The sequence below is a fragment of the Tamandua tetradactyla genome, chromosome 6 (genome assembly GCF_023851605.1).
Source record: "Tamandua tetradactyla isolate mTamTet1 chromosome 6, mTamTet1.pri, whole genome shotgun sequence".
NCBI classification, from domain to species: domain Eukaryota; kingdom Metazoa; phylum Chordata; class Mammalia; order Pilosa; family Myrmecophagidae; genus Tamandua; species Tamandua tetradactyla.
This window is the reverse complement of record NC_135332.1, coordinates 134619932-134642168: the sequence shown is the minus strand read 5'-3', so window position 1 is coordinate 134642168 and position 22237 is coordinate 134619932. Positions and strand designations below refer to the sequence as shown.

Genomic DNA, 22237 nt, shown 5'->3' with positions numbered 1-22237 from the left:
TACAAGGGAATTTCCTTAAAATGATAAAGGGAATATATGAAAAACCCACAGCTAATATCATCCTCAATGGGGAAAAACTGAAAACTTTCCCCCTAAGATCAGGAACAAGACAAGGATGTCCACTATCACCACTGTTATTCAACATTATGTTGGAAGTTCTAGCCAGAGCAATTAGACAAGAAAAAGAAATACAAGGCATCAAAATTGGAAAGGAAGAAGTAAAACTCTCACTGTTTGCAGATGATATGATACTATATGTTGAAAACCCTGAAAAATCCACAGCAAAACTACTAGAGCTAATAAACGAGTACAGCAAAGTAGCAGGTTACAAGATCAACACTCAAAAATCTGTAGTGTTTCTATATACTAGTAATGAACAATCTTAGGGGGAAATCAAGAAACAAATTCCATTTGATTGCTATCAAAAGAATAAAATATTTAGGAATAAATTTAACTAAAGAGACAAAAGACCTATACAAAGAAAACTACAAGAAACTGTCAAAAGAAATCACAGAAGACCTAAATAGATGGAAGGGCATACCATGTTCATGGATTGGAAGACTAAATATAGTTGGGATGTCAGTTCTGCCTAAATTGATTTACAGATTCAATGCAATACCAATCAAAATCCCAACAACTTGCTTTTCAGAAATAGAAAAACCAATAAGCAAATTTATCTGGAAGGGCAGGGTGCCCCGAATAGCTAAAAATGTCCTGAGGTAAAAGGATGGAGTTGGAGGTCTTGTGCTGCCTGACTTTGGGCCATATTGTGAAGCTGTGGTGGTTGAAGCAGCATGGTACTGGCATAAAGATGGATGTATTGACCAGTGGAATCGAATAGAGTGTTCACATGTAGACCCTCTCATCTGTGGACAATTGATCTTTGGTGGGGCAGTCAAGCCAACTCACCTGGGACAGAATAGTCTCTTCAATAAATGGTGCCTAGAGAACTGTATATCCATATGCAAAAGAATGAAGGAGGACCCATATCTCACACCCTATACAAAGGTTAACTCAAAATGGATCAAAGACCTAAACATTGGGTCTAAGACTATGAAACAGTTAGAAGAAAATGTAGGGAAATATCTTATAGCTCTTATACTTGGAGGCAGTTTTATAGACCTAACACCCAAAGCAAGACATTGAAGAAAGAAAGAAAGAAAGAAATGGGAACTCCTCAAAATTAAACACTTTCGTGCATCAAAAAACTTCATCAAGAGGGTAAGAAGACAGCCTACACAATGGGAGACAATATTTGGAAACAGCATGTCAGATAAGGCCTTATATCCAGAATTTATAGAGAGATTGTTTAACTCAACAAAAGGGGGATGGCCAATCCAATTACAAAATGGGAAAAGGACTTGAGCAGACACTTCTTGGAGGAGGAGGTGCAGGTGGCCAAGGGGCACGTGAAGAGATGCTCAACTTCCCTGGCCATTAGAGAAATGCGAATCAAAACCACAGTAAGATGTCATCTCGCACCCACCAGAATGGCCATTATCAACAAAACAGAAAATGACGGGTGCTGGAGAGGATGTGGAAAAGGGGGCATGCTGATTCACTGTTGGTGGGAATGTCAAGTGGTGCAGCTGCTGTGGAAGGCAGTTTGGCGGTTCCTCAGAAAGCTGAATATAGAATTGCCATATGGCCTGGCAATACCATTGCTGGGTGTCTACTCAAGGGACATGAGGGCAAAGACACAAAAGGACATTTGCACACCAATGTTTATAGCAGCATTATTTGCAGTTGCAGAGAGATGGAGACATCCAAAATGTCCATCAATGGACAAGTGGCTAAACAAGCTGTGGTATATACATATGATGGAATGTTGTGCAGCTTTAAGACAGAATGAGGTTGTGAGGTGTGTAGCAGCATGGATGGACCTTGAGGACTTTGTGTTGAGCAAGATTAGCCAGGAACAGGAGGACAAGTGCTGTATGGTCTCACTGATATGAGCTGACATTGGTGAATGAACTTGGAATATTTTGTTGGTAATGGAGACCACCGGGAGAAGGATATAGGATAAAATATTGAGTAATTGGAGCTGGAGGAATACAGATTGTGCAACAGGACTGAATATAAAAAAACTCAGAAATGGACAGCACAATACTACCTAACTATAATACAATTATGTTGGGACACTAGGTGAGGCTGCGTGTAAGAATCATAGAGGAAGGAGGGCTTGAGGCATAGATGAAATCAGAAAGAAAGATAGACATTAAAGATTGGGAAGGTGTAATCTAGGAATGCCTAGAGTGTATGGTAATAGTGACTAAATGTACAAATTTAAAAGATGTTTTTGCATGAGGAAGAACAAAGGAATGTCATTACTTCAGGGTGCTGAAAATAGATGGTAATTAATATTTTAAAATCTCTCTTTATGTGTGAGACTAAAGCAGAGGGTGTTTATTTGGTACAAAATTTATATTTTGACTAGTGCATTTCCTAATATAACTTATGCAGATAGCTTGATTGAACACCATAAGTACTTGCAATCTCAGGTAGAACATGAGATTTTGTTGGTTTGTCCAGAGTGATGCCCTGATGAATTCCAGAGTGATTCGATCAGTGAGTGGAAAAGTATTTGCAAAGTCCCCTTCAGGGAATGGTGAGGACGGGGAAAAATTCAAATTCCCCAAGTTGAATTCTTGATATTCTCACAAGCAGTGTGGACAACCAAAGCTATAGGCTGAGCCCCCAGTCTTGGGGTTTGTTCACATGAAACTTAACCCCACAAAGGATAGGTCAAGCCTACTTAAAATTTAGGCCTAAGAGTCACCCCCAAGAGAGCCTCTTTTGTTGCTCAGATGTGGCCTCTCTCTCCAGCCAAGACAACAAGCAAGCTCACCACCCTACCCCTGTCTGTGTGGGATGTGGCTCCTAGGGGTATGGACCTCCCTGGCAGTGTGGGACAGAAATCCTAGAATGAACTGAGACTCAGCATCAAGGGATTGAGAAAAACCCTAGAATGAGCTGAAACTGAGCATCAAGGGATTGAGAAAACCTTCTCAACCAAAAGGGGGAAGAGTGAAATGAGACAAAGTGTCAATGGCTGAGAGATTCCAAACAGAGTCGAGAGGTTATCCTGGAGGTTATTCTTATGCATTGAGTAGATGTCACCTTGTTATTCAAGATGTAATGGAGAGGCTGGAGGGAACTGCCTGAAAATGTAGAGCTGTGTTCCATATCAAGTAGCCATGTTCTTGATAATGATTGATAATGAAATAGCTTTCACAATGTGACTGTGTGATTGTGAAAACCTTGTGTCTGATGCTCCTTTTATCTACCTTGTCAACAGATAAGTAGAACATATGGAATAAAAATAAATAATAGAGGGAACAAATGTTTAAATTAATTTAGTTTGAAATGCTAGTGATCAATGAAGGCGAGGGGTAAGGGGTATGGTATGTATAATTTTTTTTTCTGTTTCTGTTTTATTTCTTTTTCTGTTGTCTTTTTATTTCTTTTTCTGAATTGACGCAAATGTTCTAAGAAATGATGAATATGCAACTAAGTGATGATACTGTGAATTACTGATTATATATGTAGAACAGAATGATCACATATTAATGTTTTAGTTCGTTTGTTAAATTTTTTAAATTAATAAATTAAAAAAAAAAAAGGTTCCAATGCAGATGTGTCTGTTTGCGAAGCTAAGAGTGAAGATATATAATGAACCCAAAGTTGAGTGTGTTCAAATCAAAATGATAACAGAATAAGGAGGCATATGTTTAAGCAGTTGGAAACAGGGAATTGAAAGCTAGGGAGTGATCAATGCTGGTAATGGATTTGGGGAAGACTGGAGACAAATTAGTGGAATTCATGTAAATAGACGTGACTGACAAGGAAGAACAAAAGAAGAGGGAAAAAGATGAAGTCAGTGAAATTATTCTTGAGAAATATGAACATTTGACATAAAAAACAGGCACCTACAGAAGTTTTTTTTTTTTAATTAATTAACGGGAAAAAAGAAATTAACCCAACATTTAGAAATCATACCATTCTACATATGCAATCAGTAATTCTTAACATCATCACATAGATGCGTGATCATCATTTACAGAAGTTTTAAACAGCAGTAGAAGAACCAGGTTAGCAAGGAAACTTTAACTGGGAGTAACCCAAATGCCCATAACAGGAGAAAGGACAAATAGTATTTAGTATATTCATGCAATGAAATGCTACTCAGAATAAACATAAAAGAATGAATTGCAAATAAATCAATAATAAGTTGAATTTCAAAAATATTATGCTGAGCAAAAGAACTACAAAAGAATAAGTACTATATGATTCCATTCATCTAGTTCTAGAACAGGCAAAATAATTTACAGATAGAATCAGAATAATTTGTCTATGGGAGTAGAAATTTGCTCTAAAAGTATATGGGGAAATTTCCATGTTGAACGAAATGTTTTATATCTTATTGAGCTGGATATACTTATCAAATCTCATATAATTGTGCAGTTATTTTAAGGTAATTTTTATTAAGCACAGAGGAACAGTCACTAGATTTGGTTACTAATGATCTTTAAAGAGGATGTTCAATACAATGAAAAAAAAAGGGAGAATTTATAAGGGGGTAAGGAGGAAGCAAAAACAATAGACAAAATGTTCTTTAGAAAAAGTCTGGCTATGAAGGTAAGGAGAGAAAATGAGGGAGCAAGAGGGAAAAGGGAAGTAGATCAGTGGAGATTATGAGGCTGACAAGAAGGAAAGGGAACTCCAATTTCTCAGCAAAATAGGGAGCAAAGTCATTTGCAGAGAGTATTCAGGGTTGAAGAAAGGCAACCCAATGTTTAAGGGAAATATGTAATGATACAGATAGAGTGGAGGGGTCGCACTCGGGCTCGCTGCTAATCCCCTTCCTCTGCATTAAACATATCCCCCACCCCACCCCAGCCATAGTCTTTCCTGCCGAGGTGGCTGCCCACTTCCCGGCATGGCAAGGGAAGGATGCTGAGCCAGGCATCTTAATGTCTTTCCCCCAAATTCACCAAGAAGTTATCTCTGAAAGGGAATGAACTAGGGGGGAAGAAAGTAACTAGAATAAAAATAACCAGCAATAAAACGTAACATCTACCCCACTTACTATGTTCCAGGCTGAACTTCAAAAACCTAATACGGATTAGCTTGTTTACCCCTCAAAATAACCTTATAAAATAGGCAGTAGTATTTAATTCATTTTGCAGATGAAGGCAGTAAAGTATAGGGAGGTCAAGAAAGTTTCCCAGGTCAGAAAATGGAATCCTAGTTTAGGAAGAGACCAACTCAGCTTTTATCTAGGGCCTAGTTGCAATACAAACAAACTAGAACTCATATAGAAGAGCATGGAATTATACATTTTTCAAATTCTACTTTTTTCAGTGAAAGCTTTCATTCATTTTCTAACATATCATGTTAGATTATATGATTCCCTGTATATGGAACTTTGTAAATTAAAGAGTGAACCTTATAAACTGTGAAATCGTAATCATGTCATAGCTGCAAGGAGACTGAAGTTTATCTATTCTAAATTCTTCCTTTAGAGACGAGGAAAGTAAAATGAAGTTCAGGCCAGTTAAATTATTAGCCCAAGACCACAAGGCTAGTTGCTGAAAGATATGACCTGAACCTAGTTCCTCAGATCTTCCAAGGTAAGCCTTTTCACTGCAACATCATCAATACATGAATCAATTGATAAGCATGCTGAATAAATAAAAGAGCAAGCAGACAACTATTGGCATTGTCTTTGTTACAAATATTCTTCTTCTACATAAATTAGTTTGATTCATATTTTCTTCTAGTTCCTCTGACTTAAAACATTACTCTCCCTGGTAAAATCCATTTGAGAAGCATAATAAGTTGGCTACAAGTATTGACAAGTGAATTGGAATCGATTTTAGGTGTTGCAGAAAGCTTGAATTGAGGACTGCTCACTGTTTTGTATCTTCCTGAAAACGCTGTATGCTCTTACTTTGTAATACAGCTAGATCTGCTCACGAGGCAATAAAGAGAGCCTGTAAAGTAAACCCCAGCAGAGTTCTCTCTCCATCTGTCAGAGCAAAAGCCCAAGAGGGTGTTTTACCCGCAGAAGGACAGAGCCTTCAGCTGGCTCCAGGAAGGCCCTGTCATGGCAGCCTGGCTGCGCAGATGTGCAGGAGAGGAGAAAACAGCCTTTTTTTGTTATTGTTAATAATAATAATAATATGTGGGTTTTTAAAAAATGAAAATGACGTCTTGCTTTTAAGTCCTTTGCTTATATTTTACCTTTCCATCAAGCCCAAAACGGCTTACAATACTCATGTGAAATAGAACTTAAAGTCCCCAATTCCATAACTGAGCAACCTCCAAGAACCCCAGAGTTGGCAATCAATAAACAGTCTGCTTTAGAATTTGATGTTTCAACCTCCCACTTTTACTCTTAGACCACAAAGTCATGCTGTTCTCATTTCTCTGAAGTGTTTTAGGAATCATTTGCTTAAAACGAGTGGCATGCCCAGTCGTTCAGATCCCTCTTTGCTTGCATACGCTCCGCAATTACTCCATTGGAGGCATAACACCTTCAAATGACCTGGATGAGGACAGAGAACAAGACAGGGTGTGGCATGTTTATCCAAGTCTCACTACAGACAAAATTACCTGCTGACTTCTGGAGGAAGGCACATAAGCAGATTGTTGTTCAGATTCAACAGGATCAAATTTTCTAAGCCATCTGTTAGGAAATAATTTTAGTCACTTTATCCATCTGTTAGAAAATAATTTTTAGTTACTTACCTATACACCTTCATTTTCCTCTTCATTCTTGACTTGGCCAAAGCTCTTTCGTTGTTGGTAACAGATACCCTCTTAAACCAGCTTAAGCAAAGCTAGGGAATTTATCAAAAAACGACAGACCTAAGTCATTGTTCCTAATGGCTGAGGGTACAGCCAGGCTCACCACAAAGGAAACTACAAGGACCCAGACCCAGGAATGTAATCTCTGGGCATCTCTGCAGAACATATAGTTTAGTGGTTCATCACGGCTTCTCTTAGCTTCATATTCATATTCATGATTTCTCTCTCTCTCCCCTTTCTCCTCTCTCATTCTTTCTCTTTTGAACAGATTTTCTCTATTTTTCAATGTATTCTTGGCATCCCACAACTCCTGAGTGTAAATGTTCACAGAGAGGAAGACAGGGTTCTCAAACCCAAACACCTACAGAATTCAAGTAGATAACTCAAAACACTGCTGTGGGCCTGGGAGGAATCACTTTGAACTGGAGAGCACATGTCTTGGCTAGCAGGGCAGCTGCCAGCCAGCCAGCTCCTCTCACTTGTCCTCATATTGGAATGTGATCCAGTGTTGCCTAATCTTTGTTTTTTTAAAAGAAACAACAACAACAGAGTCACAGATCCAGACTTTAATGTGAGCCATCCTGATTTGCACATTTTGGCATTTAATTCAATTATTGCAAACGGCAGACAAAACAGAACTAACCTATCTGTGAGCACTATTCAGCACAAATCAGTCGGCACGTCTGTCTCAGTAATGGGAGTAGTGCAAGTCAAGGAAACTGTGACTCTTATCACCATCTCCAAGAAAGAGAATCTGACTGCCTGACCTTGGGCCACATGCCTAGCCTTGCTCCAATCCTCTCTGGTCAGGGAGGTGGGGTCATGAGCACAATGAGGCTGTCTGGCCAGAAGATGGTTACTGTGCCCAACTCCCTGACACCTAATTAACTACTCTCCTGCCCTCGGATAATCAGGAATATAGGGCATAATTTATGTCAATCACCTAGGCTTTTCTATGACTGACACTCCAAATTCAACAATTACAAGAAATTTAAAGGCATTCAGGGGCACTATACACAGATGATATATATATATATATATATATATATATATATATATATTTATTGATATATATATGTATTTTTTTAAACTTGTTATTTCAAATTTAAGGACAACACACACCAAAAAAATTCCTTATAGAAACTTAAATTAGCATAAGTTAGGATGCTTAACATTGTTTACAAACATCAGGTTGTAATTAAGTTTGTCCCTACACTATAGGTCATAAAATATTATTGTCTTTTTTTTAATGGATTTTAGTTTTTAAAGCAGTCTTAGGTTTCTGTACAGAAAAATTATAAAGAAGGTAGAGAATTCCCATATACCTCCAGTGTCCCCTAACCACACACAGTTTCTCCTGTTATTAACATCTTGCATTTTATTGCAATTGATGTACCAATACTGATATTTATTAATAACTAAAGTTCATCATTTACATTAAGGTTCACTCTTGTGTGGTACAGTTCTATGACAACCACATAACATCATGCATCCACCATTGTAGCATCATACAGAGCAGTTTCACTGCCAAAAAGACCCTGTGCTCCACTTACTCATCCCTTCCCCCTTCCCCTTGAACCCCCAGCAACCAGTGATTGTTTTTCCATCTCTATATAGTTTTGTCTTTTCCAGAATGTCAGAGAGTTGGGATCATACTCTATGTACCTTTTTTTTGCTATGACCTCTTTCACTTAGGAAAATGCACATACGTTTCCTCCAAGTCTTTTCGTAGCTGAATAATACTCCTTTATTTGTTTGTTTTTCATTTCTGAATAATACTCCACTGTATAGATATACTACAGTTTTTTTTATCCATTCATTTATCGCATACATAAATACAGTTATTTATCCATACCTTGGTTGCTTTCAATTTTTGTCCATTATGAACAATGCTGCTATAAACATTTGTGCTCAGGTTTTTGTGTGGACATATGTTTTCAACTCATTTGGATAAATACCTAGGAGCACAATAGTATTGTAAGAAACCACAGACATTCTTCCAAAGTGGATGAACGATTTTACATTCCCACCAGCAGTGAAGAAGTGTGACTCATGCTCCATATCTTCACCAGCATTAATACTCTAAGTGTTTTGGATTTAAGCCATTCCAATAAGTGTATAGTGGCACCTCATTTTTATTTTAATTGGCAAATCCCTAATGACATATGATATCAAACATATTTTTAAATGTTCAATTGCCATCTGTATATCTTTGATGAGATATCTATTCAGATCTTTTGCCCATTTTTTGTTAGGTTGTTTATTTTCTTACTGTTGAGTTTTAAGAGTTCTTCATATGTTTTGGATACAAGTCCTTTATCAGATATGTGTTTTGCAAATACTTTCTCCCAGCCAATGGCTTGTCTTTTCATTCTCTCAAAAGTCTTTCACAGAGCAAAAATTTCCCATTTTAATGAAATCCAAATAATCCAATTTTTTTTCATATATGGATTTTGGCATTGAATCTAAATATTTATTCCCAAGCCCAAGATCACCTTGATTTTTTTCTACACTATCTTCTATAAGTTGTATAGTTTTATGTTCATTTAGGTATATGATCCATTTTCAGTAATTTTTGTAAAAGGTGGAAGACTACATAAAGTCTTTTTTTGTGTGAATATCTATTTGTTCCAGGATGATTTGTTGAAAAGATTATCCTTCCTTCATTGAACTGCCTTTGTTCCTTTTTCAAAGATGAGTTGAAAATATTTTTCTGGATCTATTTATGAGCTTTCTATTCTCTATACTATTGATCTATTTGTTTATTTTTATCTGCTAATGCACACTGACTATCTTGATCACTGTGGTTTTATAGTAAGTCTTGAACTTATGTAGTGTCAGTCCTCCAATTTTGTTCTTCTTCAGTATTGTGTTGGCTCTTCTGGGTCTTTTGCCTTTTCTATAAACTGTATCAGTTCATCAATATCCACAAATTAGCTTGTAGTTTTGAGTGGGATTGAATTCAACCTATAAATCAAATTGGGAAGAACTGACATCTTAATAATATTGAGTCTTCCTATCCATGAGCATGTAGTATTTTCTCCATTTCTTTAGGTCTTCTTTTATTTCTGATGTTAGAGTTTTGTAGTTTTCCTTGCATAGATCTTATATATTTTTTCTTATATTTAAACCCAAATACGTTCTTCTTTAGCTACTCATATAAATAGTATTGTGTTTTTAATTTCAAATTCCAATTGTTCTTTGCTGGTAGACAGGAAAGCAATTGACTTTTGTACATTAACCTTGTATCCTGCAATCTTGCTATATTTGCTTATTAGTATGAGGTGGGTTTTCTTTTCTTTCTTTCTTGCCTTTTTTTTTAATTGATTCTTTGGGATTGTGGTGCTTTGAAACTATATGCACCCCAGAAAAATATGTTCTTAAATTTAACCCATTTCTGTGGGTGTAAACCCATTGAAAGTAAGATCTTGTGATGAGGATACTTCAGTTAAGGTGTGACCCCCTCATTCAGTATGGGTCTCAATCCTCTTATTGGAATTCTTTATAAACAGAATTAATACAGAGAGAAAGCCATGGAAGACAGAACCTGAAATCAATAAATCCTGGAAGAGAAAGGGAGAGACTAGCAGATGCTGTCATGTGCCTTGCCATGTGACAGAGGAGCCAAGGATTGCCAGCAGTTGGTCTTCAGGAAGAAAGCATTGCTTTGATGATGCCTTGATTTTGACATTGTCACAGCCTCAATACTGTAAGCTAATAAATTCCCATTGTTTAAACATGACCCGTTTCATGGCATTTGCTTTAAGCAGTCTAGGAAACTAAAACAGGGATTTTACACGTTGACCATCAGATCATCTGCAAACAAAGACAATTTTATTTCTTCATTTCCAGTCTATAAACTGTTTATTTCCTTTTCTTGTTTTATCACATTAGCTAGGACTTCCAGTATGAAACTGAATAGGAGTGGTAAGCGGGAACATCCTTATCTTGCTCCTAATCTTAGAGGGAACATATCTAGTGTCTCACCATTAAATACCATGACAGTTATATGGTCTTTTTAAAATGAATGTTCTTTATCAAGCAGAAGAAATTCCCTTTTATTCATAGTTAGCTAAAAGTTTTTATCATTAATGGGTGTTGGATTTTTCTTCATCTATTGAAAGGATCATATAATTTCTCTTCTTCAGCTTGCTATGATGAATTACATTAACTGATTTTCAAATGTTGAACCACCTTGTATACCTGGAATAAATCCCACTTGCTCATGGTGTACAATTCTTTTTATACATGGTTGGATTCAATTTGCTAATATTTTGTTGAAGATTTTTTGCAACTGTGTTCATGAGAGATATTGACCTTTAGTTTTTCCTCCTAGTAAAGTATTTTTTTGGTTTTAGTATTAGGTTAATATTTGTCTCATAGAATGAGTCAGATAATGTTCCCTCTGCTTATAATCTCTAGAAGATATTGTAGAGAATTTGCATCATTTCTTCTTTAAATGTTTAGAAGAATGCAGCAGTTAAAACCCCTTGGCCTAATGCTTTGTTTTGAATCAAAATTAATTATTGATTCAATTCCTTTAATAGATAAAGGTCTATCTAGATTATTCATTTCTCTATGTGTGAATTTCAATATTGTATCTTTTAAGGAATTGTTCCATTTCATTTAAGCTACAATATTTGCTCCCTTAGTATAGTTCATAAAATATTATTGCTTATTTGTTTGCATGTCCTTAATTTTTTCTTATGTATAAACCATTTTCTTCTGAAATTAACTTTTTAATTGGACCTTGAATCTATGACTTTGTATATATAAATATGCATAAGCATTACATACTGTTTTTCACAGTTACTATTATTATTTTTATGTATTTATTTACTTACTTATTTACTTATTTATTTTTGGTCCAGGAATCGAACCCGGGTCTCCCACATGAAAGGCAAGCATTCTACCACTGAGCCACCCGTGAACCCCACAGTTATTATTTTAAGAGAGATTTTAAAGTACCTTGAGAGAAATTGTACTAGAGTCTACCTATGCTATTTGCCAACTACTTGCCTTATTGTAGTACCACATATAATCAGGCCCTTAATATAAATGCTGCTAGAAGATGACAGTGATCATAAATAGCACCCATGCCTCAAAAGCATTATATAATATATAAAATTATATATATATAATTATAAAATATATTTTAAAATTGTATATTTATAATTTAATTTCTACATTATATGTATTCTATATTTACTATTAGGAACCAAAACATAAAGTGCCTTGTATGAGTTAAAAAAAGATGGATGTCTTTGTTATGAGCTCTGCCCTTAAGACCACACTACCTATATTAAAATAGAAGAAATGTTATTTTGATTAGAAAAGCTATTTGTTTAAAAGAAATGGAAAGAAAAAAAAATGTGCACTGGGTCTCATTTACTTTATTTAAAATTCTCCCTAAATTGATTTAGACTTAGTATCTAGAACAAAGATTATGACAGTGTTTGAGACAGAATAAAAGTGAAAAGAACAATGAAAGCTGTGAGAGTTTGATTTGATTTTCAACTAATTACCTCTCTGGCTCAGGGAACAGGCCTGCAGATTCAAGGGTCTGAATGTATACTGATTCTGGAAAGGGGAAATTTCACTAACATTAAAGTTTACTTGCTTTCATACACCAATAGTTGAAAAAAAGGTGTCACTCCCCAAATTCCTTAATTTCAAGAGTAGTGTATAAAAATCTTCAACAACAAAGATGAAAACATACAAAGTTCTTTTTTTCCCCCTTGAGTCCCATATTATTAAATATGAGGGATTAAATTTCATACTCTTTTTACTTTGCTTTTACTAACTTACCACATGCTGCAGGTGCAAATCTCCGAATCCTATTCCCAAATAAATGGAGCTTCTTCAGGGACTTAAGGTATTTCAGTTCTTCTGGAACTTCTTCTAAACAATTGTTTCCCAGATTTAGTGCTGTCAACTGCAAACATATAGAGGTTTAATGGACTTAGACAATGGCCACCATCAAATGAGAAAAGAAATAATTAAGTGACTTTTCTCAGATCTATGTAGCCTCAACAAACTTTAACATAATCCTAACAACTATTTCACATACACCTAAATTTATCTTTATGAGTAATGTCCTTTTGAGCTTCATGCTCACTATATGTTAAAGCAAAGTTTAATTTTTTAATTGAAGCATTTAATTAATTAAAATTGTATTACCAGGGTGCACAGGTGGCTCAGTGGTAGAATGTTCACCCTCCATGTGGGAGACCGGGGTTTGATTTCTGGACCATGTACCCCCCCCCAAAAAAAATTGTATTATAAACCATTCCAAGGGTATTTAAAAACACAATTAATGATACATTCATAACTCACTTAGGCAATCCAACAGTGTCCTAACCTTGTGATCCATAGAATCAACACCATTAGAAACTCAGCAAAAGGGCTATTTCCTGAAATCAGAAATAGACCCAAATATTTGAGGTGCCTGTGTCATATCACTTCCTCATGTGCTATCCCGTTTAGACCAAAAAGACTTCTTAATTCCTCAGATACTGCCTGGGACCTCTAACTGTGATACACCTCTCTGAGTGGTCATGCACAATGGAGACTACTTAAATACTGTGAGTAGAAAAGGTACTCCCTATATGTACTTGTCCTACTAAGGATGGGTTGATCAGATGTAGGAAGAACAGTGCATAAGAGGCATTGGAAAGGTTTTCTTGATTTCATACTGCAGAATTTTAATATTATGGGGTAAAAGAAAAGGGATAAGTTGATATAAGACAGAAAAATAAGTAGGATAGAAATTTAGACAGCTTAGTGCTTATATATATATATATATATATATATATATATATATATATATATATATATATATATATATTTAGTGCTTATATTTTAATACTATCCTGACCTGAAAAATATGTATTTGGTATGTATGTATGTCAATAATTTAAATTAATATAAACAATGTGTACTTGTTTATTTACAGTGAAGTTCCTTATTCGTAGAATTCATGGTAACAGTTTTGCTCCTGTGCATGTTCTTGCCTGGAGAGTTACCATTATCCTATAAACAAAGAACAATACATCTACCATCTTGGAGGTTGTATTCTATTGAAAAGGTGAAATTAAAATACATTCATGTAACCATTCTAATGAAAAGACAATTCAAAGTCCGTGATTGTATTGGTTTCCTATTTCCATTGTAACAAATTGTCACAAACTTAATTATCTCAACAGATTTATTATCTTACAGTTCAAAAGATCAGAAGTCTGAAATGGATTGCACTGAACTAAAATCAAGATTTGGAAAAGTTATGTGCACTTCTGGTGGCTCCAGGGGACAATCTGTTTTCTTGACTTTTGCAGCTTCTAGATATTGCCCACATTCCTTGCTTTATTGCCCCATCTTCAAAGTCAGTAATGGCTTGTCAAGTCTTTCCCATATTTTATTAGTCTGACACTTACTCTTCCACATAGAACCAACTTTGACTACACTGGGCCTATCCGAATAACGCAGAATAATCTCCTCATCTCAAAGTCAGCTGACTAGCAAACTTAATTTCTCTGTGACCTGGATTCCCCTATGCCATGTAACCTAATATATTTGTAAATTTCAAGGATCAGGATGTAGACATCTTCGGTGGGGGCATTATTTGTCCACCATAGTGACTATTTGAAGTTGCTTTTCCAAAAAGAAGGTTGATTTCATTCTTTTGCCTAGATTTAGTGGAAAGTGCATAGCAGTCAACCAGTGTTGAAAGCTCAGAAAAATCTCAGGGGATACTGGTAAGAAATACAAGAATGTCAGAAACTGTGAAAGGTCTGAGATTTTACTCTACTTGCACGCAAACAAGTTAACCTGCCACAGTTTCACGGATACTGCTAGAAAACCTGAGACTCCTGGGAAAGAGATAAAAGACAGCTCACAACTTACATAAATAGCAGTGCCTAGGAAGTCACTGTTTTTGTGCTTGCTATGCTTAAAGGGCCAGATGAAACCTGCATATGCAGTGGTTTGTATGAGGAACCATGAGTTTAGGGAACATGAATATAATGGGCAATAAGCATACTTGTCCTTTGATCTAGAGGGTGATACTGTTTCTAACATGCATAGTTTTTTGATACTTAAATATTTTTTTAAAATAGAGTCCAGAAAGAAGGCAGTCAGAACCTCTGCTTACAAAACATACAGAAGGGTGAGAGACCCATCTCCCAACAAAGAGATGGCAACATGTATTTTTAATGGGAATTGACACAAGAGACAGAACTTAGAACTTCTCACATCTCTAAGGCTCTTCATGTATCTCTGAGGGCCCAGATTGCATAGTGTTCATTTTGCATGTTGTACCATTGGGTATCATTTATAAATCAGATATATTTTTATCACGGTGTCTTACAGAATCTAAGGGTATGGCCCAAATATATGAAAATGGCACAGTGATTTGATTTCATATTATATCAAAGGGAAATCACAAGATAAAACGAACTGATTGTAATTTTTTGATACTTCAAAGTATATCCATAATCAAATCATGCAAAAATGTAGTCTAAACTGCCCATAATCTGGGTGAACATCTAACCATCTGTAAGGGAGTAAGTGGGTCAATATTATTTTATTCACTCCTTCAAAAAATATGCATTGTATTCATACTATGAACTGGCACCCATTCTAGGAGCTGGATATGCAGAGGTGAATAAGACATTTAAGGTCTTTGCCCTCAAAAAACATACTGCAGTGGTGAGAGACCAACAATCAAATGAATGAAAGAGTGAGTAAATAAATTAATAAGAGAAATAACAGAGTTAAGTGCTTTGTAGATCCTTGAGTGAGGTGATAGAGAGTGACTGGTTGATTGGGTTAGCCTGTCTGAGAAGGTGATATTTAAGCTGAGATCTGAGTGATCGTAAAGAAGGAGAAATGGCCAATGCATAGACCCCAAAGCAGGAGCATTTTTTATGTGGCTGAGGAGCCAAGATATTGGCTGACATGGTTGAGCACAGAGAGTAGTAGAAAACCCAGCAAAAATGAGGTCGGAGAGGTACACTTAGGTCAGGTTATGTATAGTTTTTATAAACAAGGGTAAGAGGTTGGGATTTGAAGTGCAGCGGGAAATGACTATAAGATTTTGAGCAGATGATAATATTATTTTATTTATGTTTTAACAGGATCACTCTGGCTGCTATGTAGATGATACTTTCTGTAGGAAGAGTGAGTGGTGAAAAACAGAAATAACACAGAGGTTTACTTCAGAGGTCTAGGTGAGTGATAATGGTGGTTTGGACAAGGATGATGGAGGTAGATGTGTAGAGAGGTAAGTGGGTTTGGGATAGGCTTTGGCTATAGCAGCAGAAGGCTGTGAGATGTAAGAGAAAGAGAAGAATCAATGATAACACCTATCTTTAGAGCTTGAGTACCAGACATGGGGAAGACTGTGGCAAAGGTGGGTTTGGAGAAGGGACACAAAATCAAGAATTCCATTTTATCATGTTAAAGATTTATTTTTTTAACTTTTTAAAAATACAGCATATTTTTTTAATATAACATATATAAAAAGCAAAGAAAGAAAAAAGAAATAATTTTCAGAGGACTCTTCAACAAGTTGTTACAGGACAGATTCCAGTTTGTCATGGGCTACCACATCCTCTCAGATTTTTTCTTCTGATCCAGAATATAGAAGGAAGAAATAAATATTTTTTTATCATCACAATTGACTTTTTTTTCTTTTTTGTGGAAAATAACATATACACAAAAAAGCAATAAATTTCAAAGCACAGCACACAATTAGTTGTAGTACAGACTTCAGAGTTTGATATGGGCTACAATTCCACAATTTTAGGTTTTTACTTCTAGCTGCTTTAAAATGTTAGAGACTAAAAAAAACATCCATTTAAAGATTCATCAATTATATTCATTTCTTAAACCCTACATTATCTACATAATTCCACCATCACCTATGATCTTTCTATTTCACTCTTTAGGGGTATTTGGGCTATGGCCACTCTTACTTTTTCATGTTGGAAGGGACTGTCAATAATATGGGGTAGGAAGATGGAATTATCTGATGTTCTGGAGAGGTTGGGCCCTCTAGGTTTCAGGACTTATCTGTTCCAGAGACCTATCTGGAGGTTGTAGGTTTCTAGAAAGTCAACATAGTGCATGAAACCTTTGTAGAATCTTATATATTGCCCTAGGTGTTCTTTAGGATTGGCTGGAAGGTTTTGGTTGGGGTTTGGCAAGTTATGATAGGTAGCAATGTTTAACTGAAGCTTGCATAACAGCAATCTCCAGAGCAGCCTCTCAATTCTGTTTGAACTCTCTCAACCACAACCACGTAAATTAAGATGCTTTTTGACCCTTGAAATGGAATTTCAAGTAGAGAGCTGTAAATGCCAATCTGAAGTTCTTTGAAGTGGTCAAGACTGGTGGAATTTGTGAGCCTTTAGTAAGTAAAAGACATCATATAGAATTGTAAGTGGTCAGCGAAGATGAGCATGTAGAGAAAGAATTGAGTTCAGTACAGAAAGAGATTGAGAAGTACTGGTCAGTGAAATAGAAGGGATGAGTGGGACACCTATAGTATCTGGTAACCATATACCTTTTATTGAACCAGTGATCCTATCCCTCAGCTCTGTGGATTTATCCTGCTGAGGGCTTTCTCCGGTATCCTTCTTTGAAGAATTCCCCTTGGTGAATATGAGAAGCTTTACCTGGAGAAGCCTGGGAGGTTATACCTCTATCCTGCTGTTTTTGTTGCCATGACTGCTATTAAAAAAAAATCACAGTTCCGGGTCAAGATGGTGGCTTAACAATGTGCACATTTTAGTTCGTCCTCCAGAAAAACTACTAAATAACCAGAAACAGTACAGAACAGCTCCTGGGGCCACCTCAGTGACCAGACAACAGCGTACACCAGTCTGGGCCAGCTGGACCAGCTGCGAGCACCCCCCAGAACCGTGAGTTCCCAAAGCTGTGGCGGCCAGGGCCCCTCCCCCACAGGCCACTTCCCAGAGGGAAAAGAAAAGGACTTTACCAGTAGCAGGGACTGGGCACAATCAAACGCCAATTGTGGAACTAATTAACAAATTCTGACTACTAAAAATAGGCCCCCAGCTTAAGTGAACCTGATCAAAGCAGAGGTTGCTCATTTTTGTGCTGGTGCCAAGGAGGCAAGACTGACAGAAAAAGGGGGAAAAAAAAAAAAGAAACAGGTTTTTGTGGCTGTGTATCTACAAAGGCTTGACTGCCTCTGGATACAGCAGCAGGACTTTTAAGGCTGCAACTGCCCCAGGCATAGGCAGAAGTGAGCTCTTTTGGGGGCTTGTCTGGAGCCTATGCCTTCCCCAGGGGAGGGGTGAAGCCCAACTCAGGTGGAATCCCTCCATCAAGGAATTCAGACACCAGGGCTTGGTAATTTGAAGCCATTAAAACCAGCCTACAACCTCTCCTCTGTCTCCACCATGCCCCCAGCAGGGAGAGTCTGCCAAAGTTAACGGTACCACATCATATGCTGGTGGGACCTGCAGTCAGACAAGCGCCACACACAGGGCAGGATAAGAAAAATAGAGTCCAGAGACTTCACAGGAAAGTCTTTCAACCTGCTGGGTCTCACCCTCAGGGAAAACTGACACAGGTGACTCTTTCCTCCTGATAGGAGGCCAGTTTGGTCTGGGAAAATCTGGCTGGGGTATATAATACCTAAGTAGACCCTCCTAAGTGTGTGTGTGTGGGAAGGCACCACACAAGCAGGGCAAGAAACAAGAAAACAAGAACTGAAAAATTCTCCTCTGTTAAACAAAACTTAAGCTAAAGGTCCAGAAAAGGCTGAACGGAATGTCAAAGAACAAATAGACAACAAATTCATCCAGCAAGAAAACCCTAGATAAAAGAAGTGACATCAATCTCCAGAATAAACTAATTAAGGTAATTAAATGCCTAGACGCCAGCAAAAAATAACAAATCACACTAGGAAAATTGAAGATATGGCCCAGTCAAAGGAACAAACCAACAATTCAAATGACATATAGGAGCTGAAACAATTAATTCAGAATGTACAAACAGACATGGAAAACCTCATCAAAAACCAAATCAATGAACTGAGGGAGGATATAAAGAAGGCAAGGAGGGCGGGCCGCAGTGGCTCAGCGGGCAAAGTGCTTGCCTGCTATGCCGGAGGACCTCGGTTCGATTCCCGGCCCCAGCCCATGTAACAAAAACGGAGAAACAGAATACAATAAAAACAAGAAAATGTTTAAAGATGTTTCCCTTTCTTCCTTCCTTCCTTCCTTCTATCCTTCCTTCCTTCTCTCTGTCTTTCCTTTAAAAAAAAAAAAAAAAAAAAAAAGAAGGCAAGGAAAGAACAAAAAGAAGAAACTGAAAGTCTGAAAAAACAAATCACAGAACTTATGGGAATGAAAGACACAATACAAGAGATGAAAAAAACAATGGAAACCCACAAATGTAGATTTCGAGAGACAGAACATAGGATTTCAAAACTGGAGAATGGAACATCTGAAATCTGACAAGAAACAGAAACTGTAGGAAAAAAAATGGGAAAATATGAGCAGGGACTCAGGGAATTGAAAGACAATATGAAGTGCATGAATATACATGTTGTGGGTGTCCCAAAATGAGAAGAGAAAGGAAAAGGAGGAGAAAAGCTAATGGAGGAAATTGTCAATGAAAATTCCCCAACTCTTATGAAAGACTTAAAATTACAGATCCAAGAAGTGTAGCGCACCTCAAAGAGAATAGATCCAAATAGACATACTCCAAGACATTTAATATTCAGAATGTCAGAGGTCAAAGAGAAAGAGAGGATCTTGAAAGCAGCAAGAGAAAAGCAATCCATCACATACAAGGGAAGCCCAATAAGACTATGCTCAGATCTCTCAGCAGAAACCATGGAGGCGAAAAAACAGTGGGATAATATATTTAAATTATTTGAAGAGAAAAAATTCCAACCAAGAATTCTATATCCAGCAAAATTGTCCTTCAAAAATGAGGGAGAAATTAAAACATTTTCAGACAAAAAATCACTGAGAGAATTTGTGACCAAGAGACCAGTTCTGCAAGAAATACTAAAGGGAACACTAGAGACAGATACGAAGACAGAAGAGAGAGGTGTGGAGAAGAGTGTAGAAAGGAAGACTATAAGTAAAGGTAAAAAGAAGGAAAATTAGATATGACATATAAAATCCAGAAGGCAAAATAGTAGAAGAAAGTACTACCCATGCAGTAATAACACTGAATGTTAATGGATTAAACTCTCCAATCAAAAGACATAGTCTGGCAGAATGGATTAAAAAACAGGACCCATCTATATGCTGTCTCTACTCAAAGGACATGAGGCCAAGGACACAAATGGACATTTACACACTAATGTTTATAGCAGCATTATTAACAATTACCAAGAGATGGAAACAGCCAAAATGTCCATCAACAGACAGTTGACTAAACAAACTGTAACATCTACATAAGATGTAATATTATGCAGCTGTAAGACAGAATAAAGTTATGAAGTATGTAACAACATGAATGGACCTTAAGGACATTATGCTGAGTGTGATTAGCCAGAAACAAAAGGACAAATACTGTATGGTTTCACTGATATGAACTGACATTAGTGAATAAACTTGGAATATGTCGTTGGTAACAGAGACCATCAGGAGATAGAAATAGAGTGAGATATTGGGTAATTGAAGCTGAAGGGATGCAGATTGTGCAACAGGAGTGAATATAAAAACTCAGAAATGGACAGCACAACACTACCTAACTGTAATGTAATTATGTTAAAACACTGAATGAACCTGCATGTGAGAATGATAGAGGGAGGAGGGCTGGGGACATAAATGAAATCAGAAGGAAAGATAGATGTTAAAGATCAAGATGGTATAATCTAGGAATGCCTAGAGTGTATAATAATAGTGAAATGTACACGTACAAATTTTAAAAATGTTTTTGCATGAGGAAGAACAAAGGAATGTCATTATTGCAGTGTGCTGAAAATAGATGATAATTAATACTTTAAAATGTCACCTTATGTGTGAGACTAAAGCAAAAGATGTTTATTAGTTACAAAATTTGTATTTTAACTAGAGCATTTCCTAATATAACTCATGTAGATAGTTTGATTGAATGTCATAAGTACTTGGAATCTCAGGGAGGACATGAGATTTTGTTGGTTTGTCCAGAGTGATGCCCCGATGAATCCCAGAGTGATTTGATCAGTGACTGGAAAAGTATTTGCAAGCCCCCTTTGGGGAATGGTGAGAGCGGGGAGAAATTCAACTTCCCCAAGTTGAATTCTTGATATTCTCACAAGCAGTGTGGACAACCAAAGCTATAGGCTGAGCCCCCAGTCTTGGGGTTTGTTCATATGAAACTTAACCCCACAAAGGATAGGTCAAGTCTACTTAAAATTTAGGCCTAAGAGTCACCCCCAAGAGAGCCTCTTTTGTTGCTCAGATGTGGCCTCTCTCTCCAGCCAACATGACGAGCAGTCTCACCACCCTCCCCTTCTCTGCATGGTACATAACTCCCAGGGGTGTGGACCTTCCTGGCAACGTGGGACAGAGATCCTGGAATGAGCTGAGACTCAGCATCAAGGAACTGAGAAAAACCCTAGAATGAGCTGAGACTTAGCATCAAGGGATTGAGAGAAACTTTTCGACCAAAGGGGGAAGAGTGAAATGAGACTAAGTGTCAATGGCTGAGAGATTCCAAACAGAGTTGAGAGGTTATCCTGGAGGTTATTCTTATGCAATAAGTAGATATCACCTTGTTGTTAAAGATGTAGCAGAGAGGCTGGAGGGAACTCCCTGAAAATGTAGAGCTGTGTTCCAGTAGCCATGTTTCTTGATGATGATTGAACAATGATACAGCTTTCACAATGAGATTCTGTGAATGTGAAAACCTTGTGTTTGATGCTCCTTTTAGCTACTGTATCAACAGAACAGTAGAACATATGGAATAAAAATAAATAATAGGGGGAACAAATGTTAAAATAAATTTAGTTTGAAATGCTAGTGGTAAATGAAAGTGAGGGGTAAGGGATATGGTATGTATAATCTTTTTTTTCTCTGTTATCATTTTATTTCTTTTTCTGTTGTCTTTTTATTTCTTTTTCTAAATCGATGCAAATGTTCTAAGAAATGATGAATATGTAACTATGTGATGATAGTAAGAATTACTGATTGTAAATGTAGAATGGAATGATATCTTAAAAAAAAAAATCACAGATTAGCTGGCTTAAGCCAGAAAGAATTTATTGTCTCACAATTTTGGAGGTTTGAAGTACAAAATCAAGGTGTCAGCAAGCCATGCTGTCCGAGGTTGTAGTGACTTGCCAGCAATCCATACTCAATCTCTGCTTCTGTCTCCTACTCTGACTGTGTCCACATTTCTTCTATTTATAAGGACTCCAGTCATGTTAGATTAAGGCCCACCCCGATTCAGT

The 22237-nt window shown here is 36.9% G+C and overlaps 1 protein-coding gene across 3 annotated transcripts in view; it reads right to left on the bottom strand.

Annotated features, from left to right (window-relative positions):
- LRRC69 (leucine rich repeat containing 69) overlaps window positions 1-22237 on the bottom strand; it is a 154332-nt gene that overhangs the window by 102109 nt on the left and 29986 nt on the right. For all 3 annotated transcript variants that reach the window (XM_077167180.1, XM_077167179.1, XM_077167181.1), the window contains exons 2-3: window positions 12622-12748; window positions 6619-6691 (exon numbers count right to left, since the gene is read on the bottom strand). In XM_077167180.1, the coding sequence (XP_077023295.1) occupies window positions 6619-6691; window positions 12622-12748 (200 nt within the window). The remainder of the gene's footprint in view (window positions 1-6618; window positions 6692-12621; window positions 12749-22237) is intronic.